The following is a 21,795-nucleotide window of genomic DNA, read 5'->3' as shown; positions in this document are numbered from 1 at the left end:
ATGCATCCTTTCTAGAATATTCAGTAGTTTACAGTTTCATATTGGACATTTTTATTATAACACACCAGAGTTTTGACTTTGTGGAACCTTGGTAGGAGGACTTCTCTAGGCTGTTGTTCGACCTATTGCCCTTGGAATAGGCATTTTATAAAGTTATTTCATAAAGTAGACTATTTAACGGTCCTGCTATCCAAACTCCGTGTTTCCAGCAAAACACTTACTCGCGAGCAAAGCTCCTGGTGATGGGAGATCTGACTGGAGCTTGCAGCTCTTCCCACTCTGGGAGAGGCTTTATTTCCAGAGGTGCCGGCTTGGCTAGAAAGAAAGAGAAGAGAAGGTCTGGGTGCATAGAACCTCGAAAAGTAAACAATATCCTCTCAATGTCACAATTTCTACTTGGTAGGCACTGTCTTACACACAATAACAAGGCCTGCAGTGACAGAGTCAACCACTCAGTGACAAAAGCTGAAACTTCCGTTGCATGACTGTGAGCTCAAGGTCCAAGCTGTACTACTATACGTTGTTTCTTAATGTAGTGAATACACACCGTGTAGATGTAAATTAAATGAGAATGTGAAAGCATGAATTCCTTTAAAGCTGCTGGGCAATATTCTCATCAATACATTGTTTTACAAATTTAATCTTGGGGGGCGGGGGGAATTGAATCATCTGCGCAAGACACACTGCCCACCACTGAAGCATCAGTGAATAGCAACACATGGAAAGGATGTGTCGAAAGGACTCGGAACTTGGCTATATCCCAAACCAAAAGAACTGTCAAAATTTCCCCAGGCTTTCTTACTTTTCGTTAAAAAATATGTAATCTTAACCATCTTAAAATGCCAGGAGAGCACAAAGTTGTCATTTCAAAGCTACGATCACATGGGCTCAGCCCAAGCATAATAAAGACAGTTACTGAATCTGAGTTAAGAGTTTTACCCGTCTATAGCCTTAAAATAGACACTTGCAGCATAGTGGCTGAATGAAGGTGATTTTTCTCCAAGTTTCCTTTATTTACTGATTTTTATTTTACATAAAAAGGTGAATAAGAGTTCAGCTGTCAATTTCTAAGTCATGCCCTAGTACAAACATTGAAATGATTTTTTATTCTATTTCAGGACAGAAAACACATACATATACAGAGACAGGAGACAACTGGGGCTCACAGCAGCCCATAAGCAAAGCAGAACAGCCTGCTGCTGCCTTGGAAGGGAAGGGAGTTCTGCGGAGATGGGGCTGACTGCAGTGGACGTGTAATCAAATATTCCCCACGCGGCCGCTGCCCATCAGAACAGACAGGCTCATGAGACGTGCTCTCTTTAGACTAACACAATGTGCAATAGCAGTAGTACTAAAGCTCCCCTCTCCCTTTTCCTTCCTTCTTTTGAAGATAAAAAAGTATGAAAATAAATAGATTCCCAGTGCCCCACGCAGGTACATACCCTTTCTTCTTGTAGCAAAGTCAGCTATGGTTTGTGAATCAGTTCGCTCTAAACCATGGGGTTTGGGTCTTAAAATTTTAGGACTCTGACCTAATTGGTAAAAAGAAGACTCTCTTATTATAATGTTATTTTTAAATTAGAAAATGGATTCTGTTAAAAAAAAGTCACAGAACCATATGTAGAAATGTGACATAATAAAAGCACAAACAGAAATTGTTAGTGAAAAGTATTCCAGTCTCGCTAGATATGATCCATGCTCAGTACGACGAAATGGAGGAGGCTGCATGCTACAGTGAGACAGGCACAGGGGACTGAGAGGGTCGGGGAAGGGGGACAACCAGCTGCTTAGTTTTCTTTACTTGAGGAAAGGGAGGAAGACCATGTGCCATCTAGCGTTTCTTCTAACATGTCTTAGAAACTAGACAATGTGAGAGGCTAAATGCACAGGACAAGTGGCTTCCTCTAGCTTCCCACTGCTCAGGGATGCGGCCTTTACTTGTGTTTCTCTACAGAGAACCCAGTAGCTTATCCGTTGGAGTTCAGTTTTGAGTTCTCCAGGTCAGCCGGAGATCTTACAGCCCTCTGGATGGGGTCACACACGGAGACAATCAACTCAGATCAGGCAGAAAGGTGTCCAGTACTGTTCTCAGATGTGGGGCAGTTACTACTCGGAGCATATGGATGTGCCTGGACATGGCCTACCTGAGCACCACCTCCCGGCACATGGACGGTCTAATGCGTAACCATCACAAACTGCTCTCGGAGTTATCTTCAGTTTGTTGTTTATCCAGCGGTTGTCACAAGGGTCAACTGCAGCTTTACTTTCCTCCTGAATTTCTCCTTAGTACTCTCCGAATCTTCGCTCACTGGAGACAGGGTTTCCCTAGTAGCCCTGGAACTCATTATGTAAACCAGACTGGAATGTAAGTCATGGAGATCCGCCTGCCTCTGCCTCCTGAGAGCTAGATTAATGAAAGGCGTGCGCCACTGTGCCAGGCTGTACTTTCCAAATCTTACCTGTGTTTGTGGGTAAATAATGGCTGCTGTCTTGCTCTGGTATCTCACATTTCTCTAGCTCTACACTTCAACTGCCTGCAATTGCTGTTGAGTACTTAGGGTCAGACCTCCGAGCCCTCCTTAGCAGGGCCAGCACGGGTTCAAAACCTCAGAGCTGGATGAGAAGCCTGGCTTCTTCGAGCAGATGCATCCGGACTGAACATGTTAAGGAAGAGAGATCTTTTAAATCAGAGGCATTAAATAGAAGGAATAGGCCACCCAGGGAGGTGAGAGCCTGTGTGAGGTCACCCGGGGGGATGAGAGCCTGTGTGGGGTCATGGGGTGGGGTGGGGGGGTGAGAACCTGTGTGAGGTCACCCAAGGGGATGAGAGTCTATGTGGGGTCACGGGGGGGGTGGGGGGGGATGAGAGTCTGTGTGGGGTCACCCGGGGGCATGAGAGCCTGTGTGGGGTCACGGGGGTGGGGGATGAGAGCCTCTGTGAGGTCAACCGGGGGATGACAGCTTGTGTGAGGTCACCCGGGGGATGAGAGCCTGTATGGGGTCACCCGGGGGGATGAGAGCCTGTGTGGGGTCACCCCGGGGGGGATGAGAGCCTGTGTGGGGTCACCCGGGGGGATGAGAGCCTGTGTGGGGTCACCCCGGGGGGGATGAGAGCCTGTGTGGGGTCACCCGGGGGGATGAGAGCCTGTGTGGGGTCACCCCGGGGGGGATGAGAGCCTGTGTGGGGTCACCCGGGGGGATGAGAGCCTGTGTGGGGTCACCCGGGGGGGATGAGAGCCTGTGTGGGGTCACCCGGGGGGGGGGGGGGGAGAGCCTGTGTGGGGTCAGGCCTGGTGGCTACTGCCCAGAATAATCTTGGCTATAAAAACTAGTGAGGCTCTTAGGAAAAAAAATCCATGTTTTAAAAAACAAGACATCAATCTTCGAAGTCCCTTCTCTGGTTCTCCCAGGACAAACAGTGGGGTGGGGGTGTCCACAGACAATCAGAATCATCGGGATAATAGGGAGTCTCCTGGCAGCTGCTGGACTTGTCAAATGCTTAGCTGGCTAGGAAATAATTTTGTTTTAACGTTCTTTTTCTCCTGTGTTTTTCTTTCATAGACGTTTTGCTTTGTTTTTTCCTGGTAGGGGCAGTTTCAAATTAGTAAAGCAGAAAAAGTTCCCATCTACTTCCCCTTAAGTTTCTGCTATTAAAATCTTATTGTGGTAAAACAAAACAAAACAAAAGAAGTATGCTTAGAGGGAAGAAAAATTAGAAAAAATTTACTATCTGAGTGTGTGTGTGTGTGTGTGTGTGTGTGTGTGTGTGTGTGTGTGTGTGTGTTTGAGACAGGGTTTTACCGTGTAGCTCCGGCTGTCCTGGAACTCACTTCTGTAGACCAGGCTGGCCTTGAACTCAAAGATCCACCTGCACCACCAGCAACCGACCCACATTTACTATTTGTGAAGGAAGCTCTCTCTTTCTCCGAGTATGTATATGTAATGCGTTTGTGTGTGAAGGTTTAAGTATGTGGGTCACAGGACAACCTTCGGATGTCAGTCCCTGCATTTTTCAATCCTACTCAAAAGCTTGAAGGACTTACTTTTTAAAAAAAAGTTAGAACAATAAATCTCCATACAAATAGATACAGCTGAACAAAAGCCCACAGAGACAGTACCACTGGTGGCTCTAACCTCTGGAATGACCCACAAGATGGACGTAGCAGAGTCTGGGTGAGCCAGTGACTAGGCAGGCAGGTTCTGTGTGATGGCTAACTTTTACTGACACCCAACAGCTATTTTACAAAAGTTTTCAAACTTCACTAAATTCCTTTTCCATTAGAAAGACAAAGGCTTCACAGCCACTCAGACTGCTCCTCTGGGTACTTCTGGTGACTTCTCTGCTTTTCCGGTATCTCTTACATTTAAAGTGCTGCTTCTCAATGCATGTAAAATCTGGCTCAGAGCAAACACTCCAGGACGGCACAGCAAACACTGAGCTACCACTAAATGTACGACTGCAAAGAGCCCGAGCCGTGCATCCATGCTGGCATTCACAGCACCTCTGACCTCCTGCAGCTTCTTAGTCGGGAGCATTTGAAAACCTGGCCAGCACTGCACACCACGGCAGCTGACTCTAAACCCGGGGCATAAACAGGACCAGACTGACACCTGTTTTCACAGACTCTTGCAAAGAATGCAATCGCAAAGAACCAGTCAGCTGAGGCTCTGAGAGGAATGAGCACCTCTGACAGAACCGGAGTTTCTCATGAGTTAGTTAATAAGAGACACTGAAATAACCGCTCAAGTCATTTCTCAGGTGTGACTGAACTGGCAGCTAACACACTCACCTGTTGCTATGACTAGGGAGAGCCCTCTCAGGGCCAAATGAGACACGCGCGACACTGAAATAACCGCTCAAGTCATTTCTCAGGTGTGACTGAACTGGCAGCTAACACACTCACCTGTTGCTATGACTAGGGAGAGCCCTCTCAGGGCCAAATGAGACACGCGCTCCCTGTGCACATAGTCAAGGAGAAACTTAGTTGTGAGATTGTAAATTCAGTTTTTATTTTGTCTTGCTTAGTGTTTTGAGACTGTGTAGCCCTGACTGGCTGGGAACTTAGAAAGACGAGTCTGTGTCTGCCCCATGAGCACTGGACCCCATCTGGCTGCAATCTGGTTTTTTTGTTGTTGTTTTGAGCAGGGTTTCTCAGTGTAGCCCAGGAATTTGCACTGTAGATTAGGCAGGCTGGCCTCGAACTCAGAGATCTGCCTGCCTCCTGAGTACTGAGATTAAAGGCATGCACCACTACCTTGGAATCTGGGTTTGAAACTGGGCTTTTCTTAACAGTTATACCTTCCCAGGGTGAGCTGACGAGGCATCCCTCATGCAGCAAATACTTTCCTAGGTCTCCTCCTAGGTATCCTATTGATTGGAATTAAAGGTACAACTCTATTAAAAAAAAAAAAAAGCAAAACCCCCTTTTACTAGTTCTATGATTTCAATAGCTTCTTTAATGTTTTGCTAAAACTGTCCCTGGATGTTGTCCCCAGCTGCTCTTTCTAAAGTTCATCACATATCTAAGCAAATATGTCAAATCAATCATCTGGCCAATGAAGTCAGGGTATGGTGCTGGAGATGGGATTCAGAACCTTGCACAAACTGGCAACACACCCAGCTCCCTTCCTTTGGTTTATTTTTAGAATAATAATAGTCTCCAGAAGTGATCCAAACTTACTTTGTTCTATTCTATGGGGAAGTCACTTCGGGTTGATGTAAAGACCTGAGACACTTAACGCCCTGAGTACTAGAGCATGGTCCTTTCCCTATGTTCACAGGGAGGTATAATTGTCCAAATATGTCATAGTATGAAACAGACCTAGGATACTACATAATAATACAGGAGATGCCAGCAAGGTCAGACGTAGAGCCTCGTCCTCCCCCACTCCACCCCACAATAGACAATACAACTCCTAACGTGGGATTGAAGAGTAGAGATTGCTTCTAACATCAACTAACCACAGGAAAATAACGTGCTGGTTTAATGTTTTTAAAAAGGATCTCAATACTCTGTGTCTCCAATTCCTATACTGATCTTTTAATGACCTGTGCAGCAATTATGGATCTCTTCAAGTTCACTTACACTTCATGTCAAGAAGAAAACCATTAGTGAGATTTCTAATTAGTTAAAGACAAAGACAAACAAAAGGGAGAAGAGCTGTGGCACTCACACCCTTTCTAAAACAACTCCAGATCACGATCAGGAATGGTGGGTGGCGGGGTGGCAGGGGGGGTGGCGGGGTGGCGGGTGGCTACGGGTGAGGCCAACAGTGGGCATTTGCCGCAACAGCCACCAGGCTACCTAGCCAGGTGTGAAAAGACAACCCGACCACTCAAATGATCTCTAAGCAGTCTGAAGCCTGTAATGATGGAGGAGGAAATGAGAAGCAGATGTGGGCAGGGCAAGGGCTCAGAAGGGATCCAGACGTAGAATGGAGGCAACAGGGAGGTGTCGCAGGCCAAAGCTCACAGAAAGCTGGACCCAGTCAGGGTAGAGAACACAGGGAGGAAAGAGAAAGGGAGAGAACAGAGTGGATGCAGGGACGCCCCACAAGACAAGTGCACAGGGTGGAGATCACAGACTGGCACACGATTTCAGCAGAAGCACATCCTTATTGTGTGAGAATTAAACCAAACCCTTTACTCTGAAGTAGTCTGAGTCTCACCCTCTGCTCCCCACAACTACAACATGATTTGTGTTACTGATTTAAACCCAGGTTAATAAGAAGTTTGCATAAATATGTCCTGAAAAAGCTATAGATGGCATGTGGCTTTTCAAATGACTTTAACTCCCCTGCAGAAAGCCAGGAACCTATCATACAACAGACTCGAACTTCAGTTGGTTATCAAGACTAAGCCATGTGCAAATGGTGTGCTGAGCACAGTGGGCTGTGTTTAAAAGACTTGTATCCAAATTTGTTTTCTTTTGAGACAGAGTCTTAATATGCAGCTCTGGCTGTCCCAGATCTATGTAGAGCAGGCTGTCTTTGTATTCACAGAAATTCGTCTGCCTCCCAAGAACTGGGATGAAAAGCCTTGGCCACCATGTCTGGCTTGCACCCGAAGTTTTAAAACGTGAGGAGACATTACCCAAAGGGGCTGAGAAGTTTCCTCTGAAGAAGGGGACCGGGCCTACAAAGTTCTGCTGCTTTGCAACCCAGTTTCCTTAGAAGCCCAGAATAAGAGCTTCCACTTGTCCCAGAGCCAAAGCAGACTTTTTTTTTAAAGTTATGATGTGGGGAAAGAGAAAAGATTATACAGACATCGTCACTGTTGTTAAATAATCAACAAGTGCATTATAATTCTAAATCTAATTTGATACTATACAAATAGCAAGGGAAGGTCATATTTAGTATTAGGTTTGGTTTGCAATTCTTTAAAAAAGCAAAAATAGTTGGCAGAAATTAACAACAAGGAAAACAATCAAGAGGATTTCAGGTCACTCTCGACGTGTGTGAGGGTCACACGTCAGTGCGCCGGGTGGGAGTTACGAGCTCCACCTCCATGCTTTGGGGAAAACAATGCGGGTTCCCCTGGCACTGCCTGCTGCTGCCATGGCTCTGGGTATTTTAGTCTGTGACCTCTCTTCTAGATTGAGGAGACCTGGAAATCCCACCTGGGCATCAAGACATTCATTTACAAAAAGCAGGACTTCTGTACTTAAGCTAAGGACCCAGGCTACTATTTCCACGTCAGTTCCCGTGTTTAGGTCTGGTTAAAGGCAGCCCCACCTGCACCCTGTTATCCTTCTATTCCCCACATCCCCTTACCTTTTCTGTCTGGCTTGAGGTTCCTATCCACTGGGGGTGGTTCACAGTCTGCAGCAGGAACTGGCCTCCTGGGAGGGGTCTTTGGGCTGGACCTGAAGCCCAAATGAGCAGGAGGAGGGACTTGCATTCCAAATGAAGAAAAATCAAATGTCCCAGGGGTCATTGGCACATAATTTGGTTCCTGAATTGGTTCCGTAAAGCTGCTGGAATGTTGTCGTGGTGGCGAGTTGGGATTCATGGGGACATAGTTTTCATCCAGTTCTTCACCTGAGACACTTCCCACTGTCAACACATTTTTGATTTTCTAAAACACACATACATTTCTCTTAATAAGCAAAGCCACTGTCACACATGAAGACACAGTTATCACATCTGTTCACAAGGGATCTGTAGTTAGTTTCAAGGTCTCAGTTAGGGTCTGGGGTACTAAGTATGCAGATTCAGAAAACTCCAGGCAGTTATACTTACAGACTGGTTATGGAAGCCTTCCAGGGAACTAGATCTATCGCTTGGGAAGGTTCGTGGAATATCATAGCAATCCTGAGAGCTGGCGTCTGGAATTAAGAAAAACCTGTCAGTTTCCGCTCCCATTTTGCCAGCTTGCAGGTGCTCTGTTCTCACGTCACACTTGTTCACGCACACACTCCTCAACCTTGAAAGGACACTCATCAAACAGGGTCTCGAGCTGGCTCATTGAACACACACCTAAATGTTTACCAATATCATCACCTGACTATGACAGTAATCGAACGTCCAAGCCTGGCGTGAGAAGGGTTCTCTAAAGATGGAGAAAAGAAACGGAACCCATTTTGAGCCACCTTGAGCCTAATATTTCACTGCTCAAAACTAGGTTATATAGCCTCTGTGCAAAGAGTTAGAAGGCCACATGCAGTGGGTCATCCCCACAACCCCAGCACTGAGGAGGAGGCAGAAGATCAGGAGTTCAAGTTCATTCTCAGGTAGTAGTGAGATCAGGGCTACAAGAGGTCCTGTGGTAGGAAGGCAGGGAGGGGGAGGGGAGAGGGGAGGGGAGGGTGACAGGGAGGGAGGAGGAAGGAACAGAAAATATGAAATTGGCATTGGAAGGCTGAACACATACTGGTAAAATATTTTTATGGTGTATTAATTCTTGGGCTTTTTTTGCAACAGCTAGAAAACTACCACAAAATACAAAAATGCTAACACATAGTTTTTCAGGCATGTGCACCTAAATTTTTTTTTTTCTTTTTAGAGACAGGGTTTCCCTGTGTAGCCCTGGCTGTCCTGGAACTCACTCTGTAGACCAGGCTGGCCTCAAACTCACAGAGATCCACCTGCCTCTACCTCCAGAGTGCTGGGATTAAAGGCGTGTGCCATCATCACCCCACTCTAAAACATTTTTTAAATTTTAAGACTTTCCTAGAGAAACAATGATTCTAACACAAAAACAGATACACAGATTAAGGAACTAAGAAGGCCCAGATACAAACCCAGGCAGCTACAGCCCCCTGATGGTTTTTACAAAGATGCCAAAAATATACACTGGAGAAAACAGCCTCTTCAACAAACAGTGCTGGGAAGACTGGATATCTACCTGTAGAGTAACGAAACTAGATCCCACCAGCTCATCCTGCAAAAGTCAACTCCTAGGGTATCAAAGACCTTACTGCAAGAGCTGAGACTCTGAAGTTGCTGGAGGAGAAAGAAGGGGAAATGCTGTGCACAGAGGCAGAGGACATTCTCAACAGGCCATCGGTCACCTAGTGCACAGAGCCATCATTTGACAGATGAGACCTCATGAAATTAAATAAGTTCCTGAACAGCAAGGGAGAAGCTAATTGAGTGAAGAGACAACCCACAGAATGGGAGAAAATCTTTGCCACCTACACACCTCAGAGGACTGATATCCAGAATAAACCAAAAATAAGAAGAAGAAGAAGAAGAAGAAGAAGAAGAAGAAGAAGAAGAAGAAGAAGAAGAAGAAGAAGAAGAAGAAGAAGAAGAAGAAGAAGAAAGAAACACAAAACAACAGCCCGGGAGTTCTCAACCTGTGGGTCTCGACCCCTTCGTGGTCAAATGACCCTTTCACAGGGGTCTCCTAAGACCATGGGAAAAAAAAGATATTTACATTATGGTTCATAACAGTATCAAAATTACAGTTATAAAGTAGCAATGAAAATAATTTTATAGTTGGGGGTCACCACAACAAGAGGAACTGTATTAAAGGGTTGCAGCATTAGACAGGCTGAGAACAACTCATCTAGCCAATAAATGGGCCAATTAAAGGAGTATCCAGTACACAAAGGATGGAGTACAAATGGTCACTGACACACGCAACTGCTTAACCTCACTAGCTGTCAGAGAAATAATAAACTACATTGAGATTTAATAAACTACATTTAATAAACTACATTGAGAGTCTTCCTTACCCCAGTCAGAGTGTTGGTCATTAAACAAAAACAAACAAATAAAAAACTACTGACAGGTGCTGGCAGGGAGGAGGGCAGAAGAGGACTTCCCAGCATGGCTGGTGGGAATGTAAACTAGAGCCGCCTCTGTGGAAGTCCGTATGGAGGTTTCCTAAAGACGTAAATAAGTAAGTATACATGTGCTGTATGACGCAGCTGAACCATCCCGAGGGCTTCAGAGCGGCAGATCAGAGAATGCACAACAGTGTTTGCTGCTGCACAGCTCACAGCGGCTGGGCAAAGTGTCCACAGCAGAAGGATGGACAGGGAAAGTGTGGTCTACACACAGTGGGATTCTTCTCAGCCACAGAGCAGAATGGATTCTGGCTGGCCAGACGACTCAGCAAACAAAAGCCCTTCTGCCAAGTCTGAGGGCCTCAGTTTGTTCTCTGGCCCCGTACTGTAGGAGAGAACTGACTCAGGAGCGTTGTCCTCTGCCCTCCTACACATAATAAATGAATAAATAAAGGCAAAACCCGAACCAAACAAAGACTAACATCATACCATTTGCAAGAAGATGGATGCAACTTGAGATAATTATATTAGGAGGATTAAACAAATCTTATAAAGACAAATATCATGTTCGATGGTTACTAGATTTTATACTGATACACAAAATCGTATGGAACATGAAAGCAGAAACAAAACTCTAGGAGATCAAGGGGACCAACAGGAACAGGGAGAGGAGAGGAAAGGAAAGGTGGGGCCGTGGAGACAATAGGCTCAACACACGGCATTCATGCTGTACAAAAACATAAGACTCTTGGAGAATAAGCCAGACCTATTCCCCACTCCCAAAGTCTTCAGTTTGTGTTTACAGGCTATATGAGACAGAGCAAGACAAGTGCACCCACTGTCGGCTAAGATGGACAGAGGAGACTCAGTGCTCTAAAAATTGAAGACCAGGAAAGGCATAATAGTTTGATGTGAACAGCGTCACTGCCTATTAAGACAAAAAGGTAAAAACTGCTGATAAAGGGGGAAACCCCAAGAGATATGACACAGACGTGGCCATGGTGGCACACAGACATGGCAAGGGCATGGCTAGGAGGACGTCTGTTCAGACAGCCCGCCTCCGCAGAAGTCCTAGATGGTGGGACAGAAACAGGTGGGAGGCATAAGATGATCCAGGTCTTTTCTAACAGAGCAGGCATGCAGACATGCAGGTAGGCAGCAGGCAGGCAGGCAGACAGACACACACACACCCTTCAGGGATGTACTGACTTGATATCATGGCTATATGTGTGGGGGCTGAGGGCTATAGAAGAAAAAGGATACATACCTTTTAACACCATATTATACTGAAAAGAACAATTATTGAGAAAAATGGTTTTCCTGCACGTGTATGGATGTGTCTGAATGAACGTGGTATATGTGCATGAGGGTTCATTTGCCTGTGAGCCTTCACAGTGAGTGGAGATGAGGGGAATGTCAGGTGCCCTATATCACTCTATTGCCAGGGTTACAAGCTTGAGCAGCTGCTGGGATCTGAGCTCAGGTCTTTATGCTTGAGCAGCAATGGCTCTGACCCACTGAGCCATGTCCCTAGCCTCTCAGAAAAACAGGCTTTCTATCATCGACTCCTAAGAGAGTAGAAGCCGCCAGAGCTGACCTTTCCGTAACTTGTTCAAATCCACGGTGGAAATAGTATTACTCCGGGATGGCGGCACGCCTGCTGTAGGGATACAGTAACTGCTGTCGGTGTCTGAGGCTGTGCGTGGGACGCCACACGTTTCCACAGGAGACCGGTCATGGGTTGGATGTGGCTTTGGTGGTCGAGGTGGGGGAATATCAGGAATGGTGTCCAGCTTAGATGACTGTCCCAAGGTGCCTTCTGGAAATGTCCGTGGAATCTGATAAGTGTTCCCAGGTGTCGGCGGAATGTCGTAACTGATGGATACATGTCTCATCTGAGTTTCTACACTCGAAGTCCCAGTTGGGGTATTGAAGATGTACAGCTCTCCATCTGCTTCAGTACCTGACGGAGATTCCTTCGGCAACACGTCATGGGAATAACTCCTGGGCAGGTTATAGAGGCTGGAGTCTACAGAGACGGATGGAGCTCGGGGTGGCGGGCAGTCATACAGCAGTTGCTGCTGGAAAAAGCCATTCACTCCATGTCTGCTCTGGGAGGAAGCAGGAGGCTTATGGGAAGGGACGTTGTCATTGCAGTCTGTTTCAGAAGAGGTGGGCTTTGCAGAGTCGATGTGGGGTCTGAATAAAATTGTGAATGTCAAAAATAAAACACGGTCAAGACGGACAGATACAGTTTTGACACACATACTAGAGCTCAGCAATCAAAACGTGTTTTTCTGTTAGATTTTTGTGTGTGTGTGTGTGTGGTCCATAAGATTCAAGAAGCATAAATGTTCTTTAGTTGCTTATAATTATAAACCAACAAAACCACCATCAAACTGCTAGTAATTGTTGCCAATAATTTCTGTCCTGTGCTTGCTCACGCCCAGCTGCACCAAGGAAACACACACACACACACACACACACACACACACACACACACACACACACACACCCCACAATCCTCAGCACTGATCAGACACCACAGAATTCCAAACAGACACAGGGAACGCATCTTCCACTAAGAACATGCAAAACAAAATAAAACAAAACAAACAAACAAAAAACCCCGGCACTAGTCCAGTTTACAAAGCTCATCTATTGCTCTTTAACCAGCCTTGACAAACTGTTCTGCAAAACCAAAAACCAAGTGGGAACTGCAGAGGACATCCAGGGGCAGCAGGCTTCTTGCTCTCTTCCCTTCTCTCTTTGAGAGACATTCAAGCCACACTATTAAGAGGAACGAAATCCATGATGAGGGGTTAACTAACTCCTAACAATCTTGGGAAATCTCATTTGAGGATAATCCTGCTTTTGATAGATTTTTAGTACCTGCAAAAAAGATTTATTTTTATTATTTTTAAAATTATGTGTATGTATGTGTTTGGGTATGTGCACATAGGCAGGTACCCAAGGAGGCCACAGAGGCATCAGAACCCCAGAACTGGAGTTACAGGTGCCTGTGAGCTGCCTGAGTAGGTGCTGGGAACAGAACTCAGGTCCTCCTCCAGAGCCAGACACGCTCTGAACCACCAAGCCATCTCTCTAGCCCTGTCTGTTCCTCAATAACACCTGGCTGTGTTAATTTGCTCCTGGGACCCCTCCCACTTAGGGGCAGAGGAGCCACACTCTGCTGGACTACTTACCTTCTCCCTAGCTCCCTTACTCATGCCTTTGTTTAGGGACTGGCACCTCCCTCAGTCTCTGCTGAGAAATGACCTCCAAAGTTGCACACACCGCCTTAGAGGATTCTTTCTCACACCTCCACCTTCTCTCCACCTTCTGTCAGGGAATGCTGACAGCTCCCATCTTCTCACTGAACTCCAAGGCTCCTATTTTCAAAGTCCTACTTCCGCTTGCGTATTCCTGTATGATATAACATCCTTATACTGCTCACATGCCCCAGAGCAAATTGCATTTCCTTTACAAACTAGCTGTCCTTGACTTCATGGACAGAAGTGATTTCATTCAGACCCTCTAGCGTCAGTATCCTCAAAGCCTGTTTCCCTGCGACCGCCCCCCATCAGTCAAGCACTGAGTACCGAGTCCTCCCTCCCTCCCCTCCTCCTTCTCTCCTTCCCTTTCTCCCTCCCTCACTCCTATTTATCTGTTCCCTGTTCTGTTCCCACTCTATTCCAAGTTCAGGCAGATCTCTGTGACATCCTCATCACAGAATCCTCCCCTTATAACCTGCCCACTTGAGCTAACACCAATATTTTCAACACATGGTTTTAATAGTAGTCACTTAATTAGAGAAAAACCTATAGATTCCTAGAGGCTATGGGTCCATATACTAGCTCACAGTATCAAGGCTCCCAGTAATATTGAATCACTTACGTGTGTGTGTGTGTGTGTGTGTGTGTGTGTGTGTGTGTGTGTGTGTGTATGTGTGTGTGTGTGTGTATAGCAGGGGCTGTGGACAACTCTGTAGAGTCAGCCCTCTTCCACCTTCACACGGGTTCTGAGAATTGAACTCAAGGTTGTCCGGCTTGTGTGGTAACTGAGCTATCTTACGATCTTCATTTTTTTCATCTTAAAAATAATACTCAAACTATCCTTGTAGAATTTCTGAAGTACCCATGCTTGCTCTAAAATATGCATTTCATTTAGTCTGCATGCAGGAGCCCAAAGCAGTCGGAGATAGGAGTCATGAGGAAGGCTTCTGGCTCCCACCAGCTTATACTCTAGTGGTGGGTTATTTCCAACACTACAATAAGACAGAGATTTGGGCATTGGAGAGCTGGTATGCTGTAAAAACTCAGAGAAAGCTGGCAAGGTGGCTCAGTGGGTAAAGGTCTTCAGCACCAAGCCTGGGGATGGTCCCTGGAACCCACATGGTGGAATGAGAAAATCAAGTTGTTTACAAGTTGTCTTCTGCTGTCTACACATGCACTGCACACACACACACACACACACACACACACACATACACACACACACACATAAATAAACAAATGCCAAAAGACAACACTGAAACCCCACCAACCCACAGGGATGTTTCAATCTAAGAGCCTGGAGACAGGCTTCCTGGAGGAGCACGTGTATGAGCTGAGTCCTGGCAGATGAAAGGGCGGTGTGAGAATTACGACCTATGTGTGAATGTGTAAGCATTTCATGCTCATATTCTCTGGCTCCTTCAGAAGGGCCACTCTGGAGCTCCCAGGGCGACTGCACCTCAGGGAACTGTGTCCTATGGAATCAGGTTGTATCTTCACAGCACCTAGCACACTAATGGGCATGGGGTGGGTGGGCACTTCATAAATATTTGTGATTTAACTGTCACTTTGGCAAAGCACCTTACGCAGTCATTTCTAGAACAGTTTCTTCTACAGCAGTAACGATGTTGTGCCAGTGAAATTAATGAAAGGCGCAGTCATGAGAAGAAAACACACTGAACGCTGCCACTGATCAGCTGGCTTCTTAAGAACATGACACCAGAAAGTAACGGTGAGTCTCCATCAAGCCAAGTCTCAGTTAGTGCACAAGGACACGTTCACAAGTGTGCAGTCCTCAATATTCACGGCAAACAAGCAGTCGAGTTAGAATTTGACAGTATTAACTAGTGTCGATTGATACAATTTTCTTGCTCTTACAGGTAAAATTCCATTATAACAAACAAGACAAAACCATCTGTGGAATGTTCCCGAGCTCCTCCCACTATCCCAGGGAATGGTTCACAGAAACCATTTCTGGGGGTTTTAAGCTCTACATTTGTTTGTTTATTTGTTTGCTTTTCAAGACAGGGTTTCTCTGTATAGCCCTGGCTGTCCTAGAATTCGCTCTGTAGCCCAGGCTGGCCTCGAACTCAGAGATCCTCCTACCTCTGCCTCCTGAATGCTGGGATTAAAGGTGTGTGCCACCACTGCCTAGCAGGTTCTATGTATATTTTAAACAAGTATTCTCTGTAATCTTATTCTACCAAGAATCACTTTTTTAACACTGAGAGAAGAAACTTTTTTGTGTAACAAACGTATATTTGTTCAGCTGAGGTTCCTGAACACTTGTTTTATAGATACCCCATGTGTGTGGTATGCAGCTCACTGACACTTTTGTACTGTGAACAGACCTGTGGGCGGTCTGTCACTGATGGTCACAGGCTGTCCGTGGCAGACACTGGCCTGTTCATGGATCTTCATTGTCTTGTTGTTTCTTCAAATAGTGAAATAACTGTTCTCCGATCTCCTCTGCCACTGCCTTCCAGCTTCTCAATATCAAAAGCCAAAGATGATCAACTTAGTGTCTTTGGGCTTAGTATAGGACAGGGTGTGTGTGTGGAGGGGGTGATGACCCTGTACCGAGAGCTGGGGAAAAGCTTTTCGGACCCTGTGAGTCAGTCAGACATTCCATAGATTTCTATTTAATGACCCGTAACATCAAGGCTTGGGGTCAGCACTGCTCATGGCTGAGGAGGAAGGTTTGAAAGGGTCACAGCTTTTAGCGGTTTATTTGACCTCATGAAACGCCGTTGTCCCCCAGTCGGCCTAGCCTCTAGGATGTGCCATATTGGGATTTTACCTGTAGTATTAGTTTCTCACACAGATCCAAAACTACAGCACACTCACTGCAATGGGACCGTTTTGCTTTCAAAATCTTCTAGCAGGAGGTACTCCTCTCCTTCTTCAGAAACAAAAGATGACCCTTGGCTGGTTTATAATCACATAAGAAATGGAGCAAGGTCACCATTTACAAGTCAGTGACATCTGTCAAGCAAGTAACACCCGTGAGTCCGTAACAAAAACTGCAAGACTCTTTCCAAAGAGCCTTGTAGGTAACTGTGATTGGCCATGATGGCAGAAACTGTGTTTCATCAACAAAAGACCTCCCAGATAACAGAACCCATTAACAAAGAATTGTTATAAACATATATAATACAAGCCTGCAGTGGATGCCTACTGAGATGGTTCCATGTAAACTTCAAGGTTTAAAAAAACCTAAAGGCTTTTAAATGTATACACACACACACACACACACACACACACACACACACACACACACACACACACACACACACATGATGGCATGCACCATGTACCTGGTGGGTTCGGGCTTCTTGCTTTGACAGTTGATCAGCAAGAGGTAGTCTTGTGGATCGTCCTGGAGGCCTAGAGTGTCTGGGTGCGGCGGGAGGCTGATGAGCTGGTAAGATGGAGGTAGTGTGACCGGAGAGGCGTCCGGCTGGGTGGAGGCCGACGCACCTAGAGGTGAGTCAGCTGGTGCTTGTGAGGAGTTGCCAAGGGGCTTCACGGGATCTGGAATAGAGTTTAATTTTCAGTTATCACAGGTCAGACTGCTATTGTTGTAGACTAAGCTACTTTGAAAGTTTGGAGATAGACTGCTTTAATGCACGAAACCAGAATAAATGATAACAGTGTTGATGAAAACAAATACTAACTAAGGCCATAGGAAGTGGTGCACATGTACAATACTAGCTCTTCTGAAGGCTGATGTGGAAAAATGCTCACACTCAGGAGTTCAAGACCAGAATAAAGCGACACATACTATCCAAATAGCAACATTTATACGCTAATTGATTGTCAAGACATTTGACATCTGAAGGACAACCTTTCCTTTTAGTCCAGGGGCCCTAAAGAAGTCACAGTTGAGGCTGAGGAGATGCTCTGTTAGTTGGTAAAGTGCCTGCCATACAAGCAGGAGAGCCTGAGCTGGGATCCCCAAAACACACACAAAGAGCCAAGCAGATCCCTGAAGCTCACTGGCCACCTAGTCTAACCTGCTGTGGGATGGTCTGTATATCAAGTGTGTTGCTGATTGGTCAATAAATAAATCACTGATTGGCCAGTGGCCAGGCAGGAAGTATAGGCGGGACAAGGAGGAGAATAAAGCTGGGAAGTGGAAGGCTGAGAGAGAGAGACACTGCCAGCCACCATGATGACAAACAGCATGTGAAGTTGCCGGTAAGCCACGAGCCATGTGGCAAGGTATAGATTTATGGAAATAGATTAATTTAAGCTGCAAGAACAGTTAGCAAGAAGCCTGCCACGGCCATACAGTTCGTAAGCAATATAAGTCTCTGTGTTCATTTGGTTGAGTCTGAGCGGCTGTGGGACTGGCAGGTGAGAGAGATTTGCCCTGACCATGGGCCAGGCAGGAAAACTCTAGCTACACTAACCCTCTTGATGAGCTCCAGGCAGAGAGGCTTTGATTCAAAATGGGCAGAGATACAGAAAGACATCTGATGTCGCCCTCTGGACCCCATATGCATGTGCACATGCCTATACCCCCTTCCCATGAGGCCACGGGAATGCATCCCTGAAAAAGTCTTGAAAGCACTTACATTAAAATAAAAGTGTTGTATGATCTTCGCAGGACACATTTTTCAATGTTCATTTAATTTAGTGTGCATAGGTATTTTCCCTCCATATGTGTCTGTGTACTATACGCATGCTTGGTGCCTTGGAGGGCAGAAAAAAACATTGGATGCCCTGGAACTGGAGTTACAGGTGGTCACAAGCTACCATTTAGGATCTGGGAATGGAACCTGGTCTTCTGCAAGAACAGCCAGTACTTTTAACCACTGAGCCACCTCTCCAGCCCTAAGAGACAAGTTTTTTGTTTTTGGATTTTTTTTCTTTCCTGATCATTCTTTCCTTCCTACTTCTCACTAGGCTGGGGGAAATATATCTAATTCGGAGGCTAGTGAAGACTAGTGAACTCTTCATCCCCAGCATCAGAGCCTCTGCCCTGGGCTCACACCCACACCAAGCTGTTTGCAGTCAGCGAGCAAAGAAGCAACTCAAGAATCCCTTAACCATGTTCCCAAACGATCAATGAAAACTGCGCAGGACATGACTAGAAAATCAGTTGCACATCTAGAAATAAGAGCTCTTCAGTCTCTGAGACGACAAAGTCTACCTTTGAGGGCCCGGCCAGACTGGGATCAGTTATTCTGCCTAGAAACACAAGGCCATCACAGCCAAGGAAAAGGCAATTCTCAGCTGTAAATGAACAACAAGGAGAAGGCTGAGAGAAAGTCAGGGTTTAAAAGAATAAAATATGCAAACCATGCTAAACAATGCTAAAGGGATCATTCATCCACCACCTCCGGCTGCAAGCCATTTAACAACCTCATACCTGAGTTCAGTCTCCAGAACTGCATGGTGGAGAGAAGTGCAGATTGTTCTCTGGCCTTCTGCTCTGTGGCATGCAACTGCACGCCTGCACACACACATGCACACACACGAGAGTGCACACACACACACACGCAGACAGATAAACACCCCCACACAAATAAATAATGTTAATTTAAAAACTTTGAACTATGCTTAAACAGTCTTTAATGTAAGACTTCTGTGAGAGCCAAATGACTGGTCCAGAAAAGACTCCTGTTTGACCTCACAGGGGTGTGACTCCAGCCTCTGCTGGGCCACAAGCCCCGTGGTGGAGACCACTCTCCTCTCTGCCCTGTTTGGATTTCTGACTTTTTACTCTCTCTACGTATCTCCTAAGAAACAAACACTGGCTCTGAGTCTGCGTACACGTGTAAAATCATTTCCCATTTCTCAACTCGGAATGTACCAAGAATATAATTAACATCCATTAAAGGCCTAATAAACCACTGGAGCAAACTCCTAATTGAAATTTACTTAGAAAGTCATAAGCACTGCTAAGGCGAGGCTTTCCAGGAAGCCTGCAGTGTAGAGGGGAAGATTATAATTGAGTAGATCCACAAAGAATAAACCAGCTCACATGACCCCCTCACCCTATGTATTGGTTTATACTATTTAGGACCATCATGCTTTGTGTTAAAAGGGGATTGACAAGAATGGAGGGGAAGGTGTCTTATGTGGTGGTGAATATGGTCAAAATACACTATGCACATGTATGAAAATGTCACATCAAACCTATCATATATAATATATGATAATAAAGATTTAATGGCCCAGTGAGAAGGCCCAACAGGTAAAGGTGTTTGCTGCCAAGCTTGATGACCCTAAGTCTGTCCACAGGACCCACACAGTGGAAGGAGATGATGCCTGCAGGTTATCCTATGACCTAGGAGCCACCGTCAGGGACGCAAACTGCAGCTTCTACAGTTTCATCAACCAGACAGGACCCTGAACCTCTCGCTCACCTCACAACTTCTTTACTGTGTTTCCAGGACAAAATGTCTCTTCACTTTCCAAGCCTCTATCTCTCAAACATTTCAAAAACCTCCTTGGAGCCTTTTAACCCTTAGAGGATGCTGACAGAAACAACATGCCATTGTTCTTATATAGAGGTCTGATGGCATGAAAATCAATTGTGGGGCAGTTTAGAAATCTATGAGCCTGGGCCCTACCTCAGGCACCCATTGAATCACAACTAAAACTGTACAATAGTTTCAAACAGAAGAGATACACGCTCTGGTTGAACTCCTTCTCAGGGAAATGCAAAGGCCACTGGCAAGGCCAACATGAACCACTGACCAATATCAAATGTTGCTAACAATATGGCTAACAATTTGTCACCCTTCTGGTAGGAAAGCAGTTGGTACAATGACTTTGAGGACATAAGCTATGATTTTACAAATGCTAAACTGCAAATATCTTTGGATGTAACAGTTCTACTCACAGGCATGGGTCCAAAAGAACTAAGAGCTAATGTCTATCAAAAGACACACACCACATGACGGGCTGGAGAGATGGTTCAGCTGTCTTGCAGAGGGGCTAAGTTTGGTTCCTGATACACCACAGTTCCCTATACCTAGCAGGAACCTCAGCTCTAAGAGATCCAATGCCTTCTTCTGGCCTCCCTGGCACCTGTACTCAGCACTTGAATGTACAGACAGACACACATACACTTAAAAATAATAAAAAGGATCTTTTTGTTTTAAAAGGACACACAAGAATGTTTACACCTTTGTTTGTAGAACAATTGAGATATCCATCTACCAACATTCTAACAGATCCATATTGTATGACAGTCACAGAATAGAATGCTGCATGGGAAAAACACCACACACTTCAGCATGGTGACTCCTAGAGACTCAATGTTGGAGGAAGGAAGCCAGACTCAAGGATTCTGCTTACATGGCGTTCAAAACAGGCAAAATTAATGAATGAACAGAAGTTAAAAGTATCCCAAATTTACTTTGAGGGAGATATCTCTAGAAAAAGGATTTTCTGGTGGAGTGCGGGTGCTGAAATCCTTAATCTGAGCTGGAACTTCAGAGCACATGTATGTTTACATGTGTGCAGCAGACAAAGGAGGGCACCGACAATCTATGCCTGCACAATAGTAATAGACAAGGCTTTAATAAAGACAGCAAAGAGAGGGCTGGGTGTGGAGGTACACACCTAAATTCCAGTACCCAGGAGGCAGAGGCAAGAGAATCTGAGTTTGAAACCTGTCTCAAAAAAAAGTTAAAAAGAAAAAAAAATTGAAGTAGTTTTTACTTATTAGTTTATGTGTAAGGGCGTTTGCTTGTATTATGTCTGTGCACCACTCACCAGCCTGGCGCCTGCAGAAGTTAGAGGATGCTATCTGGTCCCCAGAACTGGAGTTACAGGCAGTCGTGAGCCATCGTGTGGGTGCTGGGGATTGAACCTGGGTCCTCTAGAAGAGCAGCCAGTGCTCTAACCACTGAGCCATCTCTCCAGACCCAGTAAAAAGAAACTCAAAAGTCCTCAATTAATGCTGCTTTACACAAAAGGAGACCCTCAAATCTTCCCCCCATATATACTTTCTTTCCTTTCCACCTCTGAGAAACAGTCTTCCAAGTCTGTGAATGACCTTGGACTTGTGGTCCTCCTGTCTCCATTTCTCAAATGCTGGAATTTACAGGCATGTACCATCATGTCGGGTTTATGTTGTGCTGAGAACCAAACCCAGAGCTTTGTACGTGCTCAGCAAACACTCTACTAACTGAGATACCTCCTTGGTCTGTATATTTTTTTTCTTAAATGTCAGTTTTACCTATCTTACTGAAGGGAAGAATATCAAACTGAGAACTGCATTTTAAAACTAAACTACTATGATCTGGACGCTTTGAGAAAAGCAA

General features: G+C 45.4%; 1 protein-coding gene across 4 annotated transcripts in view; it reads right to left on the bottom strand.

Annotated features, from left to right (window-relative positions):
- Gab1 (GRB2 associated binding protein 1) overlaps positions 1 to 21,795 on the bottom strand; it is a 113,359-nt gene that overhangs the window by 8,497 nt on the left and 83,067 nt on the right. For 2 of the 4 annotated variants that reach the window (XM_052727104.1, XM_052727103.1), the window contains exons 3-8: positions 16,828 to 17,044; positions 11,833 to 12,434; positions 8,242 to 8,327; positions 7,774 to 8,077; positions 1,443 to 1,532; positions 222 to 315 (exon numbers count right to left, since the gene is read on the bottom strand). In XM_052727104.1, the coding sequence (XP_052583064.1) occupies positions 222 to 315; positions 1,443 to 1,532; positions 7,774 to 8,077; positions 8,242 to 8,327; positions 11,833 to 12,434; positions 16,828 to 17,044 (1,393 nt within the window). The remainder of the gene's footprint in view (positions 1 to 221; positions 316 to 1,442; positions 1,533 to 7,773; positions 8,078 to 8,241; positions 8,328 to 11,832; positions 12,435 to 16,827; positions 17,045 to 21,795) is intronic. The other 2 variants (XM_052727106.1, XM_052727105.1) reach the window with 1 other exon arrangement.

Source organism: Peromyscus californicus, unplaced genomic scaffold, assembly GCF_007827085.1.
Source record: "Peromyscus californicus insignis strain IS unplaced genomic scaffold, ASM782708v3 Scaffold_8__1_contigs__length_139910024, whole genome shotgun sequence".
Lineage (NCBI taxonomy): Eukaryota > Metazoa > Chordata > Mammalia > Rodentia > Cricetidae > Peromyscus > Peromyscus californicus.
This window is presented reverse-complemented; position numbering and strand designations above follow the sequence as displayed.